Genomic DNA, 17,626 nt, shown 5'->3' with positions numbered 1-17,626 from the left:
CTTGTTTAACAACACGAATCGGAAGCTCTGTCTTTAAGCGCCACAGTTGTAAATTGGGGGGAAAAACGGCATAAGACCATGCCACTTAATGACAGCAATTCTGGCAGCCCTGGTTGCTGTCATTAAGCAAGGACCATGTGAGTTATTAAGTGAAGACCTCATGTAACCGTGACTTCCAACCATCACATGAGTTATTAAGCGAAGACTTTCGACTTCCTGCTGGCTTCCCCATTGATTTTGATAGAAGGAATCCAGCAGAGTAGGCCACCGATAGTGATTACGTGGGTATGTTACAAGGACCAAAATACAAGTCCAAGCAAACCGCTACTTCAGCAACATTCAGTGGTGGGTTGTTGGCGGTTCGAATCGGTTCAGGCGAACCGGTAGTTCCGACCAGCGGCTGGCCTCACCCACCCACCCTGGCACTATCATGTCATATATAATCACTGGTTTTTCGATGCTGTGCGCATGCATGTGTGTAGCATGCACACACTCACATTTTTGGTTCTGGGCGAACCGATTGTTACAGTATGTGATGCCCACCTCTGGTGACATTGTATATTTGAATAGTCACCGAACAAGCGGTTGTTAAACAAGGACCACCAGAATAGAATTGGAATAAAACCTGTAAATGTTTTGCTGATGATGGCTAGCATAAGTTCACAGGGAAAACATAGCTTTCTCCTCTTGTGATTCTCTATATTTTTGTTTATGTGTAGTTCAGATGGCCCATTTCCAATCTCAGGCTGCAGCTGCAAATTTGTGCATGCAGTGCATTTAATGTCTTATTAAGTTGAGTGTGATTTATGGCTCTGTTAACACAAATAAGAGTTGGTTGAAGTATTATCATGGATATGTCAATATGCTGTGCAATCCACTTAAAAATGTCTTCTGAAAAGCTGAAGTTTGAATTTTGGTACTAGATTAGTGTGAAGCGGTTGAACCTCTGGTCCAAAGTAGGAAGTTTCAAAGAGCCAAATTGGAGGTGTATAAATTTTGATTTCTAAAACAGTCTATTATAAAGTTGTCTGATTTATTTCCGCGACCAAAATATTATTTGCAGGAAATGGGTTGGTGTTTTTTTTTTTTTTTAAAAAAAGTTCCAGAATTGTTGAGGGTTTCTAAACCATTATTTTACCATTTTATGATGAAAATAGAGCAATTTGGATAGGTATAAACCCAGGAACAATCCTGTGAAATTAGATAAATACACTTACAGCTTCATATTTTGATCTAGTGTGGCTGATCTAATGTTTAAAAAGTTTGGGAACCATCCCTGAAAGACAATATTTGCACTCCAACAATGTGATAGTAGTGTAGTTTAGTTTAGCTAAAATAAGACATGTTACATAAAGACATTAGTATTGTACTATTTTATATACTTATACCAATAAATTCTCCCTGGCTGGCCTTCTCTCCCAAAATCTTCGATCTTAATAAAGGATTTACAGAGAAGTTTTTAAAATGTTGGTATAGATCGGTATGAAACTCACAATACTGCAGAAGAAACTGATCAGAAATATTAAGAAGAAGAAAAACTAGAAATAACTAACAAGTGAACATGCTTACAACTTGATAGCATTGCTGAGATTATTATAACAATCAGGAAATGTGCAGCTAAGGTTGAAACGTGCAAAGGATACCTGCAAAAAAAGTTTATTGATAAATGATTAGCCAAACTTATGTACTTTTATTGTCTGCACAATGGAGTAAAAAATAACTCATGTAACCATGATTTCTGACCATCACATGAGTTATTAAGCAAAGACTTCATGTAACCATGACTTTCAACTTCCCCATTGATTTTGACAGAGGGAATCCAGCAGAGTAGGCCACAAATTGTGATTACATGGGTATGTTACAAGGACCAAAATACAAGTCAAAGCAAACCACTACTTAAGCGACATTCAGTGGTAGGCTGCTGCCGGTTCAGACAGGTTCAGGCAAACCGGTAGTTCTGACCAGTGGCTGGCCCCGCCCACATGCCCTGGCGCTATCCCGTCCTATATAATCACCGTTTTTTTTATGCCATAGGACAGCGATGGCGAACCTTTTTTGGCTCGCATGCCACAAGTGGGGGGAGCGCAGGGGGGTTGTGTGCGGGCGTGCCGCACCCATAATGCAACGCGCGAACTCCCCCAGTGCGCATGTGTGCACAACGCGCCATCCCCACATTTTTACATGCTTTTTTCACCCTCCCCAGGCTCCAGAGACTTTATAGGAGCCTGGGGAGGGTGAAAAGAGCCTCCATCGCCCCCCAGAGGCCCTCCGGAGGCTTCAGGGACCGTCCGGAGGCTTCCCTGAAGCCTTCGGAGCGCTTAAAACCACCCTCTGAGCAATCCGGAAGTGACTTCTGGGTTGCTAGGAGGGTCGTTTTAAGCGCTCCGAAGGCATCAGGGAAGCCTCCGGACGGTCCCTGAAGTCTTCGGAACGCTTAAAATGACCCTCCGAGCAACCCGGAAGTCGGAGGGTCATTTTAAGTGCTCCGACGGCTTCAGGGAAGCCTCCGGACGGTCCCTGAAGCCTCCGGGGGGCGGGGAGGCTCTTTTCGCCCTCCCCAGGCTCCTAAAAAGCCTCTGGAGCCTGGGGAGGGCGAAAAATAACTTTTAAAAAGGTAAACTCAGCTGACAGGACAGCGCCTTGCATGCCCTGACAAATGGCTCCGCGTGCCACTTGTGGCACGCATGCCATAGGTTCTCCATCATTGCCATAGGATAAGCATTTTGAAGTTATAGGATACTGCTCTGGATATCATTTTTGATACCAAGGGTGATTTTTTTTTAAAAAAAAACATTTACCTGAATACTTTTATGTATTTGAAGAACGGAGGTGAGGTGTGAAAAATGCCCTCTTTTAAGAGATGGCGGTACTATTGTATTTTCCTCTGTGTTTTGGTTGTTTCCTGTGATCAGACCTCTGTTGTTCCTTTTATAAGAAGCCCCTCGGTTCATCACACTTGCTTATTATAAATCGGTGAGGGGCAAAAATTGATTTTTCAGACGCTCCACGTAGAGGCTTAAACGTTAGGAACTGCTGGCTTCGTTGGACTGGTATCAGCAAGGGCCGTGTTCATTCTTTGCATGGTTTGCTATAATAGAGATGATTCAGCTGGGGTCAGAATGGGAAGTTATCCTAGTTTAGCTTAACCTACATCATTGCTTTCTTCTTTGCTAGTTTTTGTGCTGCCAAGGGAAACATATCTTTATACGTCAAATAGCCGGTTGATAAATAAATTACTTTTTATTACAGTCATAGACCAGGATAAGGAGGAGGGGGGCACTCAATTAAAAATAGAGAAGATGCATCAGAGTCTAAAAATTGTGTTGTGTGTGTGTGTGTGTGTGTGTGTGTGTGTGTGTGTGTTGTATTTTGTGCTGATAAATAAATAAAGGGAGCATACCAGGGGTTGTAACACAAATACATACATTTTTTTCTTTTTTTCTTACTGCATTCTTGTGTTCTGCGATGCAAGAAAAAAAAGAAAAAACTTCCTCCCTTTTCCAGCACTTTAAAGCTACAGGACATGAAATTAATTTTGAAGGAACCAGGTTAATCTCCAAAACTGAACACTTCAACAAGAGAATAATTATGGAAGCTATCAAAATAGAGAAACACCCCCACAACATGAATAAATGTGACGATACCTCCCGCCTACCAGACATCTGGAAACCAGCCCTAGTCAACAAACAAGCCCCACCCACCACCCAGGCTGTTACAACACAAAACAACAATGGACACACAGCCAGCACCAATCAGCACCAATCTACCAATCATGATACAGCCACACATCCAATCAATCCACTTACTGAAACAACGCCAGCACTCCACACACACACACACAGATTTATAGAAAGACGGCAGCTCCGACCACGCTTTAAGCCAAAAACACCAGCCTGAAGATGGCGAGTGAGACCCCGCCAAAACGTTGCCAAGACAATCTCAATCTTACACAGGAAAAGACCCGAATACAACAAGACCAACAGGGGTGTCAAATTTGATTCCATTGAGGTCAGCATCAGAGTTATGTTTGACCTTGGGGGCACAAGGTGTGCATGGCCAGCTTGAGATCATTTGTGTTAGGGGCGCCTCCTGCAACCCTTTGCCAGTGAAAACAGAGCTCAGGGAGTGGCTGCGTGTGGCCCTCCCGGCTCCCTTTTCGTTGGAAGAGGCACTCTGGGCCTGTCCTTTGCTGTTTCTAGGGTGGGCAGACCTTAGCACCTTGAATTTGACACCCCTGAACTGGAAGATACAAAAAATATGTGTTAAAACAGGAAGTACCTATAAATAAACAAGAGTCTAAACAAATCTAAAACAAGGGGCAGGAGGATTGGATGGGTGTAGGAGATAATAAAGGTTAGCATGTGGAAGACTACAGCTATCAAATTATAAGCATCCTATTATGGCGAACTAGATGCTCATTAAATCTAATTTATAGCACAGGTTATCACCCAACAGTTTTTAAGCACTGCTGCAGAAACCCTGGCAACATTATATGCCATAAGTGAAGCTGATATCTGAAAACAGCAGGAAGGTGTAAATTGCCCTGTGCACCCTGGATTTCTGTGCAGTAATGGTGAGGGGAAGCTACTACGAGTAGTATCTGTGTACCTATAGGCCCCAGAGAAGCTCATACACGTAGTCCTCGACTTATGACTACAACTGAGCCCAAAATTTCTGTTGCTGAGTGAGACAGTTGTCAGCTTTATCCCGAAAGACTGTGGCCGACTTCTGTTGGACTCTTTACAAACTATTCGTGACCCATTATGGGCTCTGAATAAACATAATTCATAATTCAGCCGTTGAAATAAAAAGAGGCTTTTGGGGACTAAGCATGCGATTTTTACTGTCTTAGGAATCCTAGGTCAGAACAAATTCTAAGATTAGAGAATTAATATCGATGTGAATGAGGTTGTAAATTTTGATGGTTGTTGCACAGAGATATCTGCACCCAGATGACACACTGTTTAAGGAAAGATGAAATGTTTATATTTAAAAATAAATAAAAACTTTTTTTAAAAAAAGGAATAGTGGATAACAAGTTTCTACAACACTGTAAGGAAGGGACATTTTTCCTCCAAGGATTGCTAATCTACGCAGACCGTGAGAGTCTACAAATTATGCCCTCTATTGCTCTTCCATCAAACCGCTGCATCTCAGCGGCTTGTCAAAAACATGGAATTGCTTGCAAAGAAGCTTATAAAAAAGGCAAGCTTTCATTAAGGCTTGGCTGTTAAGGTTCTCACAGTGCGAGCTGTCAATCACCGTAATGTTTTTAACTCCGAGTAAGCATAAGACCAGTAATAACCCCTGGATGACATTCACATTCCATCCTGATTTCTTTTAGGACTCTACTTGACTCACTCAGTAACTTTCCACAGCTCCTGACAGTTTAGAAAGTAACAGGGGATTATGAAAACGTTTGTGCAAAAAAAAAAAATATTTGGAGGATACAAAATGGCCTCCCTCCGGGTTAGGTTGTCGGTGGATTTGGCAGCTGCCAAGTTTCCTGCGCTTTCTGACTTTTAAAAAGTGGTGTTTTTTTTTTAAAAAAAGGTATACTCCTAAAAACAATAAATAGGATTGTTCTAATCCAGGCTTCCTTAGAAAGCAAGAAGCAAAGTCTTGGTCCCTGCAAAACCTCTTTTCTTTACACAACTGTGAATTCCTTTCATTCACAGTCAGCAAAGGTTAGCAAACAGTCTTTCAGAGGAATGTTTCTCCACACGCACCTTATCGCGTTTGGAGAGCTGCCAGATAACTCGTTTCCAAACGCAGGGCAAGGCAACACTTGGCACAGAGTTTCTTATAGTCTCAAACAGAACTTTCCACTCTTGACATGACCGAATGAATGGATTATTTCGTGCAAAAGCCCCCTCCCCATCCGTTCCTCTTTTGTATCTAAGGGAGGGGCCAATCACCTGCAAGGTGTGGCTTTCCTCCTAAGTCGACCCTGCTTTCTTAGTTGTTCTTGTCTTCTGGCAGCTCTGCGCATGCGCACACTGGGAACAGGCTCCAGCTGTTCTTCTGCCCCACTGCTGTCTAACTCCCTCTCTGCCTCCAACGCAGAGCCTCCGTCTGAGCTTTCCTCAGTCTCCAGGACTGGCCCATGTTCCTCCCCAACCTCTTCACTGTCCAACTCTGCTGCCAGCTTTGCCGGCGGCCAGCGGGCTACAACAAGGATAGCCAGCATAGTGTTAAGCAAAGTACTAATTGTGGAGCGGATTGATCAATTATTGCCCAATCAAGTTGGTGTCATCTCTTGGCAACAGCAGAAATAGAGTTTCTCCATGAAGGTTTGTCCCTCAGTTGTTCCTTCGAGTCTTTCAGTGGTGCCCCATCTCCCTGTAACTGACCCCTCTTGTTCATCCTCTTCGTCTCTTTCCTTCCATCTTTCCCGATATTAAAGTCTTCTCCAGAGACCTGATCTCTGTATTGATCGATTCGTTTCTTTCAAGTCAATTTCAGTTCATAGTGACCACAGAGTTGGATCTTCTCCAGGTTATGTCCATTATGTGCCGTCAGATCAGTGTTGACTGTTAGGAACCAGATTGATTTTCTCTAGGTCAACCTAGTCTTTAGGTTTCCCAACGTTGCCCCATTGCCACTTGTTGGAAGAAATATCCATCTGGGTTCAGTTCCAAGTGGGGAGAAAGAGACTGGAAACATGGAGGCTGTTTGGAAGGATGGTTTAATGATGAACAGGATCACATGGTTTGAGGTCCTGGGCAAAAAAGTCACATGGAGTTGAGAGAGAGAGAGAGAAAGAGATTTATACCCTCTGTTGGGCTTTGAATTTGAGCTTGTATTCTGATTGGTTGTCAGACTCCCATGGGGCTATGCAGGGGCAACTCTATAGGCTGTCCTGAGTCCCAAGCTTGGTTGACTTTTGCTGGGTGATGATGTAATGAAAGGGCTTTGGGCAATTCCTACTATGGCTCTGCCTGAAGGAGGTACCATATTTTTCAGACACTAAGACGCAGCAGAGTATAAGACACATCATGATTTTTAAAGGTAAATTTTAAAAAAAGTTTTTGCACTCTGCAGGCCTCCCAAACCCTCTGCACGCCTTGTTTTTTTGCCAAAAAAGGAGGGGCATGCTGAGTTTTGGGCGCCTTGTAGAGTGCTCCTGGGGGCTGCCCCCCCAATGACCAAAAAAACGGCCTGTTTTTCACAAAAATGGGCCATTTTTTGCAAAAAAAAAAAAAGGGCATGCAGAGTTTTGGGAGACTCTTAGCGTGCTCCTGGGGGCTGGGGGGGGCAATAACAAGCAAAAGCGGCCCTCCTCCTCCCTCGGGAGTACTTTGCAAGCCTCCCAAATTCTCTGCACGCCCATTTTTGCAAAGGGGCCGGGGTCTCAGTAGGCCAAAAATGCTGTATTCAGTGTATAAGACGCACCCAGATTTTCACCCTCTTTTTTGAGGGAAAAAGGTCTGATTTATACTCCGAAAAATACAGTAGATCTTTGTTATGTAGAATAGACTGGCTCAGGCCTTAATGGCCCTTTGACAAAAGTGTGTGTGTGGGTGATTTTCTGCCTCCCTTTTAGGGGAAATATTCTGCCCTTTTAATATTTCCCAAAATATTTCGTTTTTCTAGGAGACGGGTGGGTGCTAACTTCTGACACTCTGTAAATGAGTTTCTATACCTTAATGTGTGTCATCTCCTTCCTTCCTTCCTTCCTTCCTTCCTTCCTTCCTTCCTTCCTTCCTTCCTTCCTTCCTTCCTTCCTTCCTTCCTTCCATCCATACCTTCTACAAAGACCTGAATATGACTCATATGAATAACAATTACCTCTTGCTGCCTTAAGAAAGTTCAAAACATCCTTAAAGATCCATCTCATCCTGGCCACCCTTTTTTGAATTATTACCATCTGGCAGCCATTACAGGACAATAAAAACAAGGACAAATAGGCTGAAAAACAGCTTCCACCCCAGAGCAGTAACTATATTGAATTCTACTGTATAGTGCAAAATTAACGCAATACCAGGGGTTTTCAATTCAATTGTGTCGAATGCGAAGGGTGTGAGCTTGTGTTTCATTTTTATGGTTATAATGTACACTGAAGATGGCATTTAATTTCGTTGTACGAGGTGCAACGACAATAAAGTAAACTAATCTAAAACTAAACTCAACTAATTGCAGAATCCCTGGGACACATGATCCCTTTTTGCGACCTTCTGACAAGCAAAGGCAGCAGGGAAGACAGACAACTGTTAACTGTTACTGATGTCAGGGTTCCAAATAGCACCCAAAAGTGAATCAGAGTCCAAGGCAAAGTATTGATCAAAGTTCCAATTTATTAAGAGAGCCATGTTGGCACATCTGGGAAAACCTGAATCTGAAATCTTCCCGGTTTTCCCCACCCAGTTGAAAGTTCAAGATCTTTTCCCCACACCCACAAGTCCATCCCATGGTCCAATCTTCCACTGCCATGCTGGCAGTTCCACCCATCCAGTTCCGGACAAGTGCAGAGGTGCAAAGACAAAGGATGACCTTGTCTTTCTAGAAAGAATTTTGTTATGGCTACATATCATCTTACTCCATCCAATCCCCCCTCCCATTTTCCCACAATAGAAAATGCATAGCAGAATAATAGAAAGTGTGGCAGGCCAAAGACCCAAAAGAGAAGATGGCTGCAGTACTAACAACTAACTTAACAACTGCAGTGGTTCACTTAACCACTGTGGCAAGAAAGGTTGCAAAATGGGCCAAATCTCAGTTAACAAATGTTTCACTTAGCAACAGAAATGTCGGACTCCATTGTAGCTGTAAGTTGAGGACTACCAGCGTAGAGAATCTTAGGAATATGTCATATCTCCGATTCTTATTATTGCAAAGGAGCCAAATTTTCAGGTAAATCCCCTTCCTCTGGCAATTAATTAGAATTTAGGCTCTCGCTGTTTGAAATGAGTTTAAGTAAGGACATCCTACGGTGGTCAGTTGGACAGATGGGAGCTGCTAAATGGTTTCAGAGTCCTAATGACAGGAGCAATTAGCAAATATGAGAAGGGGGGGGAATGGAGATGAAATGATGATTTACAGTGATGGACGGTTGTGTAAGAGCAATGATCCCTGATCTACCAGATGCTGTGGGGTCAGCCAGCAGTGCAAAAAGGAACCTTTCGGGTGAGGCAGGATGGGGGCGGCGGAAATCAATCTTGACATTTAATAACCGAGGACACACGTTACTACGACACCTCTTAATCTTTCCACCCCCTGTTTTGTTTCTCCTGTTCAGTGTTTGCTGTCACTTTACAACTTGGTGTGCAGCAGGGACTTGTGGTCTTATGCGTATGAGGTCACAACTTATTGTACAGAATGTTTATTTTCTTTTTTCATAGTTGCCCCTTGTAAAGACATGTGTGTATATGTACAACTATACATCTATCTATCTATCTATCTATCTATCTATCTATCTATCTATCTATCTATCTATCTATCTATCATCTATCTATCATCTATCTATCTATCTATCTATCTATCTATCTATCTATCTATCTATCTATCTATCATCTATCTATCTATCATCTATCATTATCTATCTATCTATCTATCTATCTATCTATCTATCTATCTATCTATCTATCTATCTATCTATCTATCTATCTATCTATCTATCATCTAATCTTTTTCCTGAAAAAAATACAATTTATTCATTAAGTAAATACAAGAGTTGTTTGCGTACACAACAACACAGGGCCTTTATTTCCTCCCCCCCCCATCTCTTTTTGGTGGGGGAACTGTATTATAAAATAAAACAAACAAGTTACCAATAAATAAAATACTTCATGGAGAGATTCTCCGCTTTCTAAGCATGAAGTCAGTTTCCCTTTCACACCACATTAGCTAACCAATTCCGGAGATAAGTTAGGTGATGAGGAACTTGGAATGAATATATAAATGGCACATGTTGAATTAAGCATCTTTTTCTGTTTTGTTGATGTTTATGGTTGAATGTACAGTTAGGAAATGCTAGAAAAATCTCAGCAACTTCTGAATATTACCGTGTTTCCCACAAAATAAGACCCGATCAGAAAATAAGCCCTAGCATGATTTTTCAGGATTCTCATAAGCCCTACCCCCCAAAATAAGCCCCAGTTAAGATTGTCAGCTAGACAGATGCATTTAGTACTGTATTTCCCTGAAAATAAGACCTAACTGGAAAATAGGCCCTAATGCATCTTCTGGAGCAAACATTAATATAAGACTTGGTCTTATTTTCGGGGAAACACGGGTATGTATAGTACAGGTAGTACTTGACTTACGAATACAATTGAGCCCAAATTTCGGTTGCTAAGTGAAACATTTGTTAAATGAGTTTCAGCCCATTTTATAACCGTTCTTGCCACAGTTGTTTAGTAAATCACCAACGTTGTCAGTTGAAGTTATTAATATCAGTCAGTGGAACTTAAAGAATAAAAGATCTTCATTCACTGGTTAATCAAAAAGAAATAAGGAAAAAGAAAAGGTTCCCCTCGCACATATGTGCTAGTTGTTCCCGACTCTAGGGGGCAGTGCTCATCTCTGTTTCAAAGCCGAAGAGCCAGCGCTTTCCGAAAACATCTCAGTGGTCATGTGGCCGGCATGACTAAATGCCGAAGGCACATGGAACGCTGTTCCCTTCCCACCAAAGGGGGTCCCTATTTTTCTACTTGCATTTTTACCTGCTTTCGAACTGCTAGGTTGGCAGAAGCTGGGGACAAGTAACGGGAGCTCACTCCATTACGCAGCGCTAGGGATTCGAACCACCAAACTGCTGACCTTTCTGATCGACAAGCTCAGGGTCTTAGCCACTGAGCCACTGCGTCCGTTCAAAAGGAAATACTTCGGTCTAAAACCTATTGAGCAGAAAAAAAGAAGAAAGGAAAGAAGGAATAAGAAGTTCTTTCTCCCCTAAAATATAAACAAGCTTAATGTGTTCAGAAGAAAAAAAGAAACATTTGAAAATATCTATACAAAGGGTAAAAAAATCTTGAAGACTCAGATGGAAATCAGTTAAATACAGGTAGTTCCTAACTTACAACCACAATTGAGGTGCCAAAATTTTATTGCTAAATGAGACGTTTGTTAATGGTTGTAAGCATGAAAAATGGTCCTAAGTCACTTTTTTCAGGGCCATTGTAACTTCAGCCGGTCACTAAGTTGCAAGTTGAGGACTAGCTGTGTTGGACTGCTAGTAAATGCTGATTAAGATTTCAGTGCCTTTCCGGTTTAAAGAAGGCGGACTTTAATATTAATGTACTCTGAAGGATTTTTAAATTTTGTATATTATTTTGTATTGCTGAAGGTTTTTCTTACAACCAAGATAATTTGAGTGATGGCTACAGGTAATTCACCATCTGCTTAAGAACAAAAGCGTGCCAAATACTTGCACCAGGATCCTTTCTAGTGTTGCAGAGGTGGCCTTCAGGGGTATTTCTGGTACCATGGAGGCTAATAACCATTATTCCTCGTGACTTCCATGAATTAATTCAAATTTTTGAAGCTTACACCGCATAGTCAATTCCAAAACTGAATTATATGTTGGGTTAAAAACTTTTTTTTCCTTTTACAGATAGTTATGACTCTAATAGAATCTGGTTGTAAGGCACAGTGGTCAAAAGGAGTCGGTCAGAGGTGGTATTCCACCTCTGGCAGGTTCTGACCAGTTCTGGAGAATCGGTAGCGGAAATTTGGAGTAATTCAGACTACCGATAAATGCCACCTCTGGCTGGCCGCGCCCCTATCTATTCTCTGCCTCCTGAGTCCCAGCTGATCTGGAGGGAATGGGGATTTTACGGTATCCTTTCCCTGGAGTGGGGAAGGAATGGAGATTTTACAGTATCCTTCCCCTGTCATGCCTACCAAGCCACGCCCAGGTCCTGAGCAGCTGAGTACATGGAGTGGAGAGTGAGGGGTATTTATACCCTCTCTTGGGCTTTGCCCTTGAGCTTCCTGTTCCTGTGCAAGAATATGTATCCTATTGCTTGTTGTCAGATGCCCATGGGACTATGTGGGGTCATGTTTGTCTTGAAGTCAAGTTTGGTTGAAGTGTGCTGATGCAATGAAGGCGCTGGGGGCTATTCCTACCTTTTCTTCACACTTGCAGGGAGTAATGGATGACCAAATCTGCATTTCTAAAGGCTGGCCTCAGCTTAATGTGCATCAAACATCTGCTGGGGGCAGGGAGCTGCATGGAGCTGTTTTTGTCTTTAAAAACATGTTTATCCATTTCTCATCCAGGGAAATGTAATGTTCTGCCTTTTTAATATTTCCTAGACTATTTCACTCTTCCAGGAGAGAGGGGTGGGTGCTAGCTTTCTACAATATGACCAACTTGATTTTATTACTCTATTGTGGCAGTCGTTAAAAGAGAATGTAGCGGTTGTAAAATGAGCATGTGGCCATTAAGCGAACATTGCAGTCATTAAGTGAGCCAATAGAGCACTATGGTTTTGCCAAAAGCTAGAAGTTACTGCCAGTTTTCACCGAACCGACATAAAACTGTCATGTGGCCATAGGATGTCGCCAATGGCTGCAAAATGTGATTGTGTTGCCAAGTGCCCAAAATGCGGTCAGCTGACTGCAGTGCGCGTGTCTTCGGAACTTTGGGTCTGGATCATAAATCCCCTTTTTCAGATCTGTCGCAATTTTGAGTGGTCGTAAGTTGTATCTGTCCAGAGATTTCCAGGATGCAATTTCATTTTTAAAATTATTATTATTTGTGTTTCTGCGGTGCCAAGTTCTCTTTACTTGATGTTCAGTTCCATCAGTAACCTGCAGCTTCTCAAATGATTTATTTAGAGCAGTGTTTTTCAAACTTGGCAACTTTAAGATGAGTAGACTTCAACTCTTAGAATTCCGGCTGGGGAATTCTAAGACTTGAAGTCTACTCATCTTTAAAGTTGACAGGTGGGAAAAACACTGATTTAAAGACTTTTAAAGAGAGGCTTGATTTAAAAAAAAAAGAAACATAAAATTAAATTCCTCGCTGCCTTAGGAGTGATTGGGTGCTTCCAGTTCAAGAAGAAATTGGATTACCATTTGTCTGAAATGGCGTAGGAAATGCTTGAGGAGAGGGGTTGAACTAGAAGACCTCCAAGGTCCCTTCCAACTCTGTTATTCTGTTATTCAGTTGAATAGGACACCTACCGTATTTTTCAGAGTATAAGACCCACCAGAGTATAAGACGCACACAGATTTTGAAGAGGTAATTTTTTTAAAAAGGTTTTTGCACTCTGCAGACCTTCCAAACCCACTGCATGCCTCATTTTTTTGTGAAAAACGGGCATGCAGAGAGTTTGAAAGGGCTGCAAAGTGCTCCTGGGGGCTGCCCCCCTGCAAAAACGAGCAAAAAACGCCCCGTTTTTTGCCAAAAAAGGGGCATGCAGAGCCTTTAGGAGGCTTGTAGAGTGCTCCTAAGGGGGGGGGGGAATGAGCAAAAAACAGCTGGTTTTTTGCTTATTTTTGCCCTTCTTAGCCCCCTAGGAGCACTTTGAAGGCCACTCAAACCCTCTGCACGTCCATTTTTGTGAAGTGGGCGGGGTCTCAGGAGGCCAAAAATGCTGTATTCAGTGTACAAGACGCACCCAGATTTTCACCCTCTTTTGAGGGGGAAAAGGTGCGTCTTATACTCCGAAAAATGCGGTAATTTGGTAAACTGTTGCCTTTTCAAAAGGTAATTTATAGATATAAGATGCATTACATTATCCTCATCTTCATTTAATGACCCCATAATCCCTTGCAGGGTGGAGTCTGGGCAACTGAGTGGAGCTGGCAGAGTGTTTTAATGGCCGGATGCCCTACCTGTCACCAATGCGGAGTTTTGTTCAGCAGATATATATTCTCAATGTGCCCAGAGAGAGAAATAGCTGCCTCTACCTAGGATCGAACTCACAGCCTCTTGATTGTGAGGTGAGAGCTCCACCTGCAGGCATACCATGCCACTCCTGTACATAATACATTATACCCTTGCCTATTCTTTCAATATGGCTATTGCCCTCCCCAGGTGGTGAAATTATGTGAAGAAGGAGTTATGTATAAGTGTGAGTAGCATCTGAATGTTGGAGATATGCAATACGTTAGATATAACTTGGGAATGGGAATTCAGAATAATGTGGGGATGTGATTTTAGCTTCTGTCTGCAATTATTCAATAGGGCCGGAGAGAACACGGAATCTCTTTTAGATTCTTTAAAGCAGCTGCATTTTCTGCAGCTACTAAGTGATCCTGGGAACAGATGCAGCTGCTTTAAAAGGTTGCAGTGTGCTAAGCCATTTCTACATATCCTAAATATCTGTTGGGAATTGAAATCGAAGTACAGATAATCATTGACTTACAGCCACTTCTTTAATGACCGTTTGAAGTTACAATGGCGCTGAAAAAAGTGACGTACGGCCATTTTTCACACATATGAGTGTTGCAACATCTGCATGGTCACATGATCAAAATTCAGACACCGGTTCATATTTATGACGGTTGCAGCGTCCCCGGGTCATGTGATCACCTTTTATAACCGTCCGATAAGGAAAGTCAATGGGGAAGCCAGATTCACTTAACAACCGTGTTACGGTACTAAGTGAACAAGTGCAGTGGTTCATGTAATAACTGTGGCAAGAAAGGTCGTAAAACGAGGCAAAACTCACTTAACAACAGAATTTTTGAGCTCAGTTCTGGCTGTAAGCCAAGGACTAGCTGCATTGCACCACCCTTAACTTGGTTGTAACCAAACCCAGTTATGATGAGCTTAAAGTATTGTGAACTATCCAGAGTCACTTAGGTGAGATGGCCGTAAACCGAGAGCTAGTTGCATTGTACCCAGTGGTGGGACTCAGCCAGTTCGCATCACTTTGGGAGAACTGGTTGTTATGTTTCTGAGCAGTTTGGTGAACTGGTTGTTGGAAGAAATATTTAGGGCAGAGAACCGGCTGTTACATTATTGGAATCCCACCACTGATAGTACCCCCTTAACTTGGTTGAAAACAAACCCAGTTGTAATGAGCTCAAAGTATTACGAATCATCCAGAGTCGCTTAGGTGAGATGGACAGTGTAGAAATAATGACAATAAAATAAATTGGGTTAAGAAGAAGAGTTGCAATGGATGGCTGTGAAAGTTGGACCATAAGAAAGGCTGAGCACCAAAGAATGGAGGCCTTTGAACTATGATGCTGGAGAAGACTCCTGCATTGAGTCCCTTGGACTGCAAGGCGATCCAACCGGTCAGTCCTAGAGGAGATCAACCCTGACTGCTCTTTAGAAGGCCAGTTCCTGAAGAGGAAACTCAAATCCTTTGGCCACCTAATGAGAAGGAAGGACTCCCTGGAGAAGAGCCTCATGCTGGGAAAGATGGAGGGTAAAAGAAGAAGGGGAGGCAGAGAAGGAGGTGGCTGGATGGACTCACCAAAGCAGTGGGCGTGAGCTTAAATGGACTCCGGGGGATGGTAGAGGACAGGAAGGCCTGGAGGAACATGGTCCATGGGGTCGTGATGGGTAAGTCACGACTACGCAACTAACAACAACGAAGAAGAAGAAGAAGAAGAAGAAGAAGAAGAAGAAGAAGAAGAAGAAGAAGAAGAAGAAGAAGAAGAAGAAGAAGAAGAAGAAGAAGAAGAAAATGATCAAGATATCACAATGAGATAAATTTGATATGAAGCACACACACACACACACCAAAAGAGATTTGGAAGACTCAAAGGTGCAGCAGGATCAGTAGGGAGAAAGAGCTAAAAAAAAGGCAAGATGGCAGTTCCAACATCATATTTGAAGCTGGACCCCCATAGGCTTATACACAATGATAAGATGCACAAACAGATGTGGATTTGTGTTGCTGTGACTACCACTGCTTCTGTTTTGACGCTCTCCATAGCTACCACTGAAACTGAATATGGATGCCATGGGACCAAAAACGGAATAAATAGAATAAAACATATGGAAGGTCATAAAGAGTGTTGTTTACTAGTTTTCGCTATGTTTCCATCGCCTTTTTCGAATCGAATCCCCTCACAATGTGTTTGGCTTAGTTTTTCTTTGCATAACGTTGCTTACTTGAAGGAGCAATTGTTTGATGAACAAGCTTGTCAGACTAAGGCACCAAGCTAGAAACTGGGAGACTGTGAATTCTAGTTCTGCTTTAGAAATAAAAGTTGACGGGGTGACTCTGGGCCAGTCACCAGGAGACTGTGAGTTCTAGTCCTGCCTTAGCCATGAAAATCAACTAGGTGACTTGGGGCCAATCACTAGGAGATTATGAGTTCTAGTCCAGCGTTAGCCATGAAAATTCAATGGTGAAAAAAAATAAGGCTCTAAATTTAGGCAAGAAAAACAAAATGCACAGATACAGTATAGGTGGTACCTTGCTCAATAGTAGTAACTGTGAAAGGGATCTTGGAGTCCTAGTGGACAACCATTTAAATATGAGCCAGCCATGTGCAGCAGCTGCCAAAAAAGCCAACACAGTTCTAGGCTGCATCAACAGAGGGACAGAATCAAGATCAAATCAAGTGTTGGTACCACTTTATAATGCCTTGATAAGGCCACACTTGGAATACTGCATTCAGTTTTGGTCGCCACGAGGTAAAAAAGATGTGGAGACTCTAGAAAGAGTGCAGAGAAGAGCAATAAAGAGGATTAGGGGACTGGAGGCTAAAACATATGAAGAACGGTTGCAGGAACTGGGCATGTCGAGTTTGATGAAAAGAAAGACCAGGTGTGACATGATAGCAGTCTTCCAATATCTCAGGGGTTGCCACAGAGAAGAGGGAGTCAAGTTGTTCTCCAAAGCCCCTGAGAAGCAACGGGTGGAAACTAATCAAGGAGAGAAGCAACTTAGAAATAAGGAGAAATATCATGTCAGTTAGAAGACTTAACCAGTGGAACGACTTGACTCCAGAAGTTGTGAATTCTCCAACACTGGAAGTTTTTAAGAAGATGTTGGATAACCATTTGTCTGAAGTGGTGTAGGGTTTCCTGCCTAAGCAGGGGGTTGGACTAGAAGACCTACAAGGTCCCTTCCAACTCTGTTATTCTAAAACTGACTGGGTGACTTTGGGCCAATCACCAGGAGATGGTGAGTTGTAGTTCCACCTTAGCAGTGGTGGGATACAACTGGTACGCCCCGGTACGGGTGTACCAGTGCCTGCTGGGAGCACCAGGTACCGTTCCGGTACGGTGCTCCAGAGGGCCCGCCCGCCCGCTCTCCTTACTGCTATTGGAGCGTATGGCGCCTGCGCAATGCACCGCTGAGCAGCTGGAGCATCGCGGGCGGTAAGTACGCCTGCATGTGCTGCGCGCATTTACGTGGTGGACGCGGGCCCCATTGCAACGTACTGGTTGCAACGGGATCCGGAACCCACCACTGCACCTTAGTTATGGGTGACCTTGGGCCTGTCACTCTTTCTCAGCCCAAACCACCACAGAGGATTGTTGTTGTTGTGGGGAAAATAAGAGGAAGATTATTTGTGTCGTGAAGTATTTGTCAAAATACGAAAGGCAGGAAATAAATAAATGAACAGATGAATAACTGTAATAGCTTTCTATGCCACCTTTCTGTTGAAAACAATATATAATCTTAACCCAACCACCCTGGCTGTTTCCATTGTTCGCTGAAGCAGCTTGAGCTGTCTTTGATGTCAAAACCCTTGTTCACAT

The 17,626-nt window shown here is 42.8% G+C and overlaps 1 protein-coding gene across 1 annotated transcript in view; it reads left to right on the top strand.

The window, feature by feature from the left end:
- Window positions 1–14,004, top strand: part of LOC309391704 (disks large 1 tumor suppressor protein-like) — a gene marked incomplete at its 3' end in the record, with an annotated part of 215,268 nt that extends 201,264 nt beyond the window's left edge. Inside the window, exons 6-7 of the mRNA XM_081952368.1 lie at window positions 13,727–13,787; window positions 13,988–14,004. Coding sequence (XP_081808494.1) covers window positions 13,727–13,787; window positions 13,988–14,004 — 78 coding nt within the window. The remainder of the gene's footprint in view (window positions 1–13,726; window positions 13,788–13,987) is intronic.
- Between the last annotated feature and the right edge of the window lie 3,622 nt (window positions 14,005–17,626).

This window comes from Natrix helvetica, assembly GCF_964273705.1.
Source record: "Natrix helvetica genome assembly, chromosome: 4".
Classification (NCBI taxonomy): domain Eukaryota; kingdom Metazoa; phylum Chordata; class Lepidosauria; order Squamata; family Natricidae; genus Natrix; species Natrix helvetica.
The sequence above is the reverse complement of the archived record's forward strand: the minus strand, read 5'-3'. Positions and strand labels throughout refer to the sequence as shown.